The sequence below is a fragment of the Cardiocondyla obscurior genome, linkage group LG04, assembly GCF_019399895.1.
Source record: "Cardiocondyla obscurior isolate alpha-2009 linkage group LG04, Cobs3.1, whole genome shotgun sequence".
Lineage (NCBI taxonomy): Eukaryota > Metazoa > Arthropoda > Insecta > Hymenoptera > Formicidae > Cardiocondyla > Cardiocondyla obscurior.
Genome location: NC_091867.1, coordinates 924,566 through 934,072, shown reverse-complemented (window position 1 = coordinate 934,072; position 9,507 = coordinate 924,566). Strand labels below are relative to the sequence as shown.

General features: G+C 32.0%; 3 protein-coding genes across 6 annotated transcripts; 2 read left to right on the top strand and 1 right to left on the bottom strand.

Moving 5' to 3' along the window:
* The first annotated feature begins 43 nt into the window (after positions 1-43).
* LOC139102142 (leucine-rich repeat-containing protein 40) lies at positions 44-4,659 on the top strand. 4 transcript variants are annotated; one of them, XM_070655853.1, is made up of 11 exons: positions 539-676; positions 955-1,224; positions 2,086-2,279; positions 2,346-2,549; positions 2,616-2,739; positions 2,831-3,000; positions 3,104-3,246; positions 3,323-3,526; positions 3,596-3,928; positions 4,019-4,204; positions 4,320-4,659. In XM_070655853.1, exons 2-11 carry the CDS (start codon positions 1,215-1,217, stop codon positions 4,423-4,425), a joined length of 1,674 nt encoding a protein of 557 aa, XP_070511954.1. In that variant the 5' UTR covers positions 539-676; positions 955-1,214; the 3' UTR covers positions 4,426-4,659. The 4 variants fall into 4 exon arrangements, with proteins under 4 accessions (XP_070511952.1, XP_070511953.1, XP_070511954.1 ...); XM_070655854.1 differs by having other exon boundaries at positions 556-676; positions 966-1,224; XM_070655851.1 differs by lacking the exon at positions 955-1,224 and having other exon boundaries at positions 44-676; positions 4,320-4,655.
* A 216-nt stretch (positions 4,660-4,875) lies between these two features.
* On the top strand, positions 4,876-8,294 carry Ufsp2 (UFM1 specific peptidase 2). Its single transcript, XM_070655855.1, has 10 exons — positions 4,876-5,474; positions 5,702-5,920; positions 5,987-6,214; positions 6,305-6,472; positions 6,543-6,636; positions 6,756-7,019; positions 7,192-7,329; positions 7,404-7,530; positions 7,617-7,870; positions 7,970-8,294. The coding sequence occupies exons 1-10, from the start codon at positions 5,436-5,438 to the stop codon at positions 8,179-8,181; spliced, it is 1,743 nt and encodes a 580-aa protein (XP_070511956.1). The 5' UTR covers positions 4,876-5,435; the 3' UTR covers positions 8,182-8,294.
* Positions 8,295-8,433: 139 nt separating this feature from the next.
* On the bottom strand, positions 8,434-9,184 carry Tim8 (translocase of inner membrane 8). Its single transcript, XM_070655885.1, has 2 exons — positions 8,953-9,184; positions 8,434-8,782 (listed from the first exon to the last, which is right to left on the bottom strand). The coding sequence occupies exons 1-2, from the start codon at positions 9,064-9,066 to the stop codon at positions 8,612-8,614; spliced, it is 285 nt and encodes a 94-aa protein (XP_070511986.1). The 5' UTR covers positions 9,067-9,184; the 3' UTR covers positions 8,434-8,611.
* Positions 9,185-9,507: the final 323 nt, after the last annotated feature.

The following is a 9,507-nucleotide window of genomic DNA, read 5'->3' as shown; positions in this document are numbered from 1 at the left end:
CGGGACGCGGCCAAGGATCTCCAACGTCGCTAGCGTTAAGTACCGCTCGCGTGTTCACCTCCGTGATGCCGTCCGCGGCGAGTACCTCTCTCGGCTAACGTGGCTCGTCTGCTTTTTCGCGTCGTCACAACGAAGGCCGTCAGCGGGACCGCCGACCCCAACACTCGCACAGACGTATGCACAACAAATCCTGCCAACCGCTCAGACAATTGCAGACAAATGGACGGCAAACTCGTCGTAGTCCTTCCTGGCGAGTGCGCTGCACCTCGACCCGTGCACCCAATCGGTATCAACGAGAATTCAACACCGACTCTGCTTCGGCTAAGCGTGAAGGCCGCTGCGCGTGGGACGCTACTCGAGGTTGTCCAGGGAGCATTGCGATCGTCCCGAGTGCGGCCATATCGACCGAGCGATAATTGCACAATTTCCTGTGTTTACGTATGGGCTATGGCACATTCACCACCGTTGCTTCTACGTTCTTTCGCGTAGAAAAAAAAGATACGTCATCGATGGGCATCTCACTCCGCGATGAGCAGCATCAAGAAAAAAGCCAACCACTTGGCGGTGTTTAAGCGACGCACCAAGGATGAGGACGACGACGAATTGTCGAGAAGCGTGATTCTAGGGGCGAGAAAGACGGGACGGTTGAACCTCTCGTCGAAGGGACTGTCCACGGGTACATATTATTCACAAGCGATCCGTCTGCGCGGCACTAAATCACGAACTTGAAGATGGAATTCGGCAGTTCTATCTACACGAATCTGTCTTGCGTTTACATTCATATGTTGCACAATTGAGCTAACCTTGGCCAAATTGATCGACTCCACAAGACAAAAAAAAAGCAAAAGAAAGTACTGAACCCTGAATGTCAATGCTTTGGCATTAAAAAATTTTACGATGGGAAGTCGATCACTTTGGCCTTTGAACAGCTCAATCATCTCAAGCATGTTTTAGTTTTTGTTTAGATTGTTCCCGAAGAGCTTATATTGATATTGGATGGACGTGCATGCTCGCGGTGAAAGGTGTACATCGAAACACATCCATGTTACTTATTAAATATTTAAGATTTTCATTGATGTACACAAGTCTCAAGTGCAGTACACAGAATTCATGTCATATTTGTTGTCTATTGATCATTGCTTGGATGTTGCAACAAAAGTTCAACTGATATTTATTATTAGACTTATATATGCACACTGCATTGTGAACAAAAAATGTGCAAAGGTAAGATACATTTAATACTATTGGATTGTATGAAATTCTTTGAGAGGTATAAATAAAAAATATCAAAGTATGAGCTTCCTAAAGGATTCAAGATTTTTGTACAAAGAATTTTACACAAAATAACGTGAAACCCTGCATATCATTGTCAATGCAAGAAAAAGTAAGATACAGATAGTATTTTCTTGTTATGTGTCAAATTTTTATTTCTTTTTTTTTTTTTTTTAAACCTCCAGGATATCAGCATTTGTAATATATTATTATTAGTTTAGATATATATTTATTATAATAATTATTATTTATATAGATGATGTAATAAGTTGGCATCTTTTTAATATATATTTAGCTATAAGATTATTAATGTAGAAGTCAAATAAATCTATGATTTTACACAATTTCTTTTTTTTTTTTTTTAAGTACATTGTTTTAATTATATATAAGTCATAAATGCTACATGAAACAAATTTCAAATTTTATAAGTAAGAAATTTTACGTTTAATTATTTTTTTTTAATTTTAGATCTAGCATTTATTTTATTTTATATTGTGTCGCTAATAATGCTATACAATATCATATGTTATACAAAAAAGGATGCTTAAGATAATGAATGAAATATGCTTGTTATTATACCAAAATATTTTTTTTTTTTTTTTTTGCACGCTTTGCTAAAAATAGTGTATTGGAAGTAATAATGTTCTTAAATGTTCGACATAACATAAAATCAAGTTTATTCGTAAGGTAAGTGAATTTAATTTTACGTTCTACATTTTCCACACGGCAAGAATTATCTCGTTACATCACTCCATTTCATATTTAGAATATCAAAATATTCACACCGAACATAAGTATTAATACGCGTTGCAGTACCTGACAGAATATGGAGTATAAACGAATTAACAGAAGAGGAATTACGTGATTTGCATTTCGAACTCGACTATGAACCTGAAGAGGAGCGTTGGTGGGAACAAGAGCCACTGAAGACGTTAAACCTGAGTTTTAATAGTTTAACTGTGATCAGCGAGAAAATACAATTTTTAACTGAACTGAGCACTTTAGAAGTATGTATAAAATTATATGTCATAATTTTAAATGTGTACGCTTTATAATTTTAATATCGTTTGCAGCTGCACAACAATTTGTTAGAAGCATTACCGCCCGAGATTGGATCCCTGCAAAAATTAAAAAAGATAAATTTGTCAGACAATAAATTACAAAATTTACCTCGTCAATTTTTTATGTTGGATGAATTGTGCGAGTTATACATAAAAAATAATCACATAAGCACACTCGGCCCCGAGATTGGAGATTTAGTCATGTTAATTCATATGGTAAAAGATGTGAATTATTATCAAATATAATTTAAGTTTTGAAATAATAATAATGTATCTTTTTAGGACTTATCGTGTAATAGTTTGAGCGAATTACCGATTGGAATGGGATATTTGGTACGGTTAGAAACGTTGAACTTATGTCACAATACGATTAAAGAATTGCCACCCGATATAACAAGTATGAGATGTAAGTTTCTTTCATACACATGAATAATACGAGAAGCGACTTTGTAATTTTTATTTTGTTATTTGATAATGCTTATTATATTTTCCGGCAGCGTTAAAATCGTTGGACGTCAGCTTTAATCAGTTAGAGACGTTACCGCCATTAGGTGAATTGCGAAAAGTGGAAAGAATTATGTTTCAGTCCAATAATTTGCAGGAATTTCCAGACATATCAGGATGCTCAGCTTTAACAGTATTACATTTGGATAATAATAACATTCCTGTACGTATTAACGTAACATTTATATCTCGGTTAATAAAAACTAAAATTTAATTTATTGTGACAAAAATTCAGTTTTTCTAAGACAATAATTTTTTTTTTGTAGGAAATTGATCCACAACGCTTAGAAGCGGTGGGGCATCTGAAAAAGCTCACATTACAAAGTAATAAAGTTGAAGTAATACCTGAAGAAATAATCAAATTAATAAATTTGGAAGTTTTAGATTTATCGGATAATAATTTATCTTTGTACGTGTCGTACAGTTTTTCTCTTGACACGATTATTTTATATATTTAAATCGTTAATTAAAATTAATTGTTGCAGAATACCCTTCTGCATCGGCATATTACCCAATTTAAAGCAATTTGTAATCGACGGAAATAATATTAAAAATATAAGGGGAGATATAATTCGATGCGGTACATCTCGAATTTTGACACACATTCGCCAAACTGTAGATAACAACGCAAGTATAACTACAAGAGAATTGTTACAACCTAGTGCCAACAATACCATTTATCCTGACAAGTACGTAATTGTTAATTAATGTGAACAACTGGGTATGCGCGTTTCTTATGTAAAAAAAAAAAATTGTAGATATGTAATGAAGAATACAAAGCTGTTTAGCTTAACTGGACAAAATATTTTGGAATTGCCTGAAGAAGCTTTGGAAAACGCAGTGGAAGCCTCTGTCGTAACTATTGACTTGAGCAGAAACAAGTTATCAGAATTGCCTGATAAAATGTCGACGATTACTACAGTGGTAGACCTAAAATTAACTTCAAATCATTTAACAAGCTTGCCAGAATGGATCGGTAAAAAATACCAGTGTTTGCAAGTTTTAGATATAAGTAAAAATCACTTGCAATCTTTACCCTCGAGCATCGGTTGTTTAAAATATTTACGAGATATTGATCTCTCGTTTAACAGGTATCATAAATATAATTGTCTTTTTTTTTTATTAAAAAAAATTTTTTTTAAGTAAAAATGCACATTTATACGTTATATATCATTTTGCAGATTTACTGAATTACCAGAAGCTATTTATGACGTTGAATCTTTAGAAAGTTTAATCGCCAATGACAATCTTATCGTAAAAATAGACGTATCACTTTTGGAAAAATTAAAAAGACTAGCAGTTTTAAATCTGTCAAATAACAATATCTCTCACGTACCTCCCGAACTTGGCAATTTGAAACATTTAAGGTAAGCATTATATACTGCTTATATTTTTGTTATATTTTATTATAATACCGTTTACATTTAATAAAATAAATTTAGCGTCGATATATCTATTGTTATAATTATATAATTTTTTTAGGAATCTATTATTGTCTGGGAATTGCTTCAAATATCCTAGACAAGCAATTCTAATGAAAGATACAGAGGAGATATTGAGCTATCTGCGTAATTTGATACCTCAGTAACGAAAAAATAATTTCCAAAAGAAGTTCTTAATCTTGTTAAAAATGTGTTGCGCCTGAATATTATATTTATATATAAATACATTTTTACTGGTTTGTAAAAATTATCTAGTCTCATTCTAGAAGAGACATATCAATGTGAAGTAATTGCGATAAGATATATTTAACTATAAAAATGTTAATAATAAATACAGAAAAAAAAAACAGAAAATACATATTTTGGAATAAAAAAAAAACTACCATCTTCCTTTAAAATGTATTTCCACGACAATTTTAATAATTTTATTTGAAACGATTCGCGCGCACTTTAATCACAGAAGTGCTGAAGCCACGCGTCGCTTAAATTTCTTTTGCCTCGTGAATATTTAAAATCGTTAGACTGAAAGCTTTTAAAACCAAGTAACTACTTTGTTTTCGAGTTACGAATGGGATAAATAAAATGTCATAAAAACGATGCATTGATCCGGAAGTAGCCATTTTCAAGCGTGAAAGTATACCACGCACGGTATACCTCGCACGTCGAGTGGTGCATGTGCATTTTTTACTCGAATAAAAATTGCTTTTGTACGATCCAGTATTTTCGCCGTTAGGCAAATAAAGATGTTTCTTTTCTGTCGCTTCTAAAAATATATATCTGTATGGAATGGCCTCCAATTAAACCGCACGTAAAATCGTTCAGGTGCTCGATTGTGTCTTTCGATGCAAGTGGAATTTTCGTAAGTGGATTAATAAAATGCAAATTTGAACGTAAAAGAACGACGTCCTCGAGACGTAAGGTGCATTAGATTTCTCTCGCATTAGATTTAGATATTGGGAGGACCCGTTACATGTTTAATTTACTTGATCTCACGCGAAGGACGGATTTAACCTCTCAGCTCAGGTGACTCGTGTTTTAAAATTCAGTTGCAATTTCCCGTAATCCCTCCATATGGTGAGCCCCAGTGAGTCTCGCTGACAACACCCAGCATTTTTGGTCATCGTAAGATTTTATTTTCCTATTTCGACACGACACGATGGCACCACAACTGCAAATCTTGTCAAATATATTGGAGGTAAATTGTTGCATTTATATTAATAATGATTTTAGAATAAAAATTTATTCTGGCATTATTTCATAATTGTTAATCATATTTCTCGCAAGAAAAAAAAAAAAAAACAACATTTCATGCATATTTCTCATTAAATTTCTTATTTAAGATAGTGCCATGCCTTTTGTGTATTTAATTAATGTTATTTATGTAAATTGATGCATTTAATACTTAAAATTAAATTTGTTTAGCGACTGGAAAATATAGACACCACAACAATTGGCTACCTTTATGGTATTATGTATAATGATACTCTTGTAGTTCTGACATTTAGTATAGATTCACATAATGGTGAAGATAAAAATATAACAAGTCATACAGTACTGCAATTTAATCTACCAGCAGATATATATTTCTGTGGTATATTACACATTGGTGAATATGAAGAGATAAATCCAGATCTTTTCAAGGTAATTATTGATTACTTATGTTTGATTAGGAGATTAATCAATAAAATAACATGCTTGTTTGTTTAGGATATAGATATTACAGATAATCCCTTGCTCTTAAAATATTCACGTAATACATCTGACATACAAGCATATTTTTATGTGCATCAAAAACTAGAAGATGTAAATAATCTCAGTTTTATTAGTGAAGATGATCTTTCTCAACAATTTGTATATATCAGATTACAAGCTACTCTGCCATTGAATCTGCAGGATGAAAACATATTGGAAGCTTTGCAAGAATCACGGAAAAATGTAAGATTTTTTTTAATTAATTGATGTTAATGTCAATTTCTTTTACTTATATCATGCATTTATTACATAATTTTGTACCATTGTTTGTAGATTGCATCTGGAAAAATAGGAATACATTTTCCTTCAAACAATACATACCTCTTTAGAACTGATGACAATGCAAAAAACACAATGTTAAAAGATATTTTATCTATATCTAAAGATCAGGAAAAATCGTCAGTTAGTTCAAGCAATCTGAGATATATTATTGGACCTGTGGTATGCATTTCTCTAGATGAACCCAAATGTGTTACTATTTAAATGTCTTATATAATTTGTTAATTTTTAGAATATTATACATGCAAACATGTTATTAAAAATATCCAACGAGAAAAATTCTGAAGAATCTGTTAAATATGCTCCTGTCTTACAATATATTAAAAGTGGGTACTGTTAAACAACATACAATTTGTAAAATAATTTACAAATATTATAGGCATATGTAATGAATATTAGTACTACATATTTGTAATTTATTAATATCACATATGTTATATTGCAGAAAGCTTTGATGGTTTAAAATGTAATTTGTACATTGATGCATTATCGTTGGTCAACTTCAATGTAAAATCCGCCGAGTTGCATGCAATTCTAGTGGAATCTATTTGCCGGAACATTAGATTAATTGAAATGCAACAAGAAAATCAGTCAGAAAATACAAAGTTGCTTACTAGGAGTTTACCTGAAATTATCCATTTTAAACCTCAAAGTTGTGGACATTTATTTACTCTAGTATATTCCGGAACTTCTACTAACGACAGCACAAGTAAGATTTTATATTTCAATTACTTGTTAGTCAATCACTCATTAAGCTTCATCATTATTTTATGTTTTTTAATTTATATTGCATTATTATTGTATAATTCACATTATTAAATTTTTAATCGTAGTAATATATGTCATCTATTTATTGCTTTAATACAGACCGATAATTTCAGTGGAATATCGTAAAAATTTGCATAAGGCTTTGGCATTAAATTTGAATAGACCATGTTTCCGACGTGGAAACGCCATCAATTTTGACGTACAAGAAAATGCGATTATTATAAATCCTCATCGAATTGTTTTACATAAAGGTATATATCCATATTGTCAAATTTTTATTATATATTTAAATCATTATAAACTTATAATATTTTGCATTAATTAGGTATTTCAGGAAAACTTAGTATTGTGAATGGTCTGTATTCATATCATCATTACATGCAGGATAAGTTTGATGATAATGGATGGGGATGTGCCTATAGATCTCTCCAAACTATTATTTCATGGTACAGGTAATAAAATGTTAAAAATAATCATAGTTCATATAAAAAATGAAAATATTATGTACCATTAATGTGTACATTAAAACCTGTTACAGATTACAGGGATATAGTGAAGTGCCAATACCATCTCATCGCAAAATACAACAGTGTTTAGTTGATATAGGTGATAAACCTTTTGGGTTTTCGGGCAGTAAACAGTGGATTGGTTCGACCGAAGTCAGTTTTGTACTGCAAACTCTTCTTAACATAGACACAAAGATACTTCGTGCATCAAGTGGAGAAGAAATGCTGGCTTTAATCCCACAGATTGCAAATCACTTTGATACACAGGGTACACCTATCATGATTGGTAAGTTGCATTTCTTACTTTGTATTATACAAATAATTAAAATAAAATGTATTTAAAATATTAAACTAATATGTTTAATTATTTAAATATTTCCTATAGGTGGAGGAGTGTTAGCTCATACAATTCTAGGAGTTGGTTACGATGAAAATTCTGGAGAGGGAAAATTCTTAATTCTAGATCCACATTACACAGGTGCAGAACTCCTGCCTGTTATAATAGATAAAGGATGGTGTGGGTGGAAAACAAAAAATTTTTGGAAAAAGGACGCATTTTACAATATGTGCCTTCCACAAAGACCTATAGTCTTTTGATATTTAGTACATTGTTGCATTGTACATACTTTAATTTTTTAATTGCAATGAAGGTAAAGTTCTCTGTTATATATTATATGCACATATATGTATAAATTGATTTTTGCAATGTATTACACCACTGAAATTATTTATAATATTTTGTTTTACTTGTGTGATATATGCAACAGTGGAATAAAAGTTAATGAACATATATAAATTTTATTAATAAATATAAATCGAATTTCAAGATGCTTATAATGTAAGTACATATTTTAGTTTAAGTAGATTAGTTTTATTGAAAAATTATTTTTCCTATTACAATACATATCTTTATTATATATTTATAAATATTAAATTTAAAATAACGCTCTATTTAATATTTATAATTATAAATTTTATCAATATGATTCATGTTAAACATACATAGAACATTGTAACAGTATATAAGTTATTTTCCTATAGAGTTTTGTATCAACTGTGCAAAACGATTCGTAACGAAGAGAGAAACGTCTATGAATCTATCGACGCAATTATTTATACATGTTTCTGTGCGGCCATCCAATTTACTTCCCGGCTTATCGACGCATTTATCCCAACAAAAGTCATTGAACTCGTGAATCTAAACAAATTAAAAATCTATTATAAAACATCGTACCAACGAAAAATAATTTTCATATATGTATATACAATTATTTCGCGAGAATACACATAAAGTAATGTTAAAATAATTCGAGAATGCAATTCCGACTGCGATTCAACGTAATGAGAGGTTATTTGTCGAAAGATCACCTGTGCATTGAATTGTGCCTTTTGTTTCTCGACCATTAGAAGCTCCGCCAATTCAGGATCCATCCCTTTGCCATCTTTGTCGGAGAAGGGGCTGCTGTCAAACAGATCTGACATGTTTCAAGTCGTTTCACAAAATCGAATTGCACGTAAAAATACAAATACTAAATTTTGCACGTGTCGTATGCCGTGCCGTGCACCAGCCACTTGCCGGTGGTGGCTCGTAGTGCATTTTCTTGAAACTAAAAAAAACATTTCTATTATTTGATTGGTTTATATGTGCCAATCACTAGCGAGCGCCGATCTCGCCATTTTAATCGCAACCATTACGAAAAAGGCGTGACCACAGAATAGGCGGGAATTCGAATACTCTCCATGACACCAACTTACTTCTCTTATACTTCTGATACCTCGCGAACGTTTTCGGACGATTTCGAAGACTCTGCGCCGCCGAAACTCCCGGCCCGGGATGAATATGGGCATCTTACTTATTTTTAACCACTCGGTTATTTAAATGGGCGCATGATTAAGTAAGTTACCGTTTCTCTTTCATTGTAA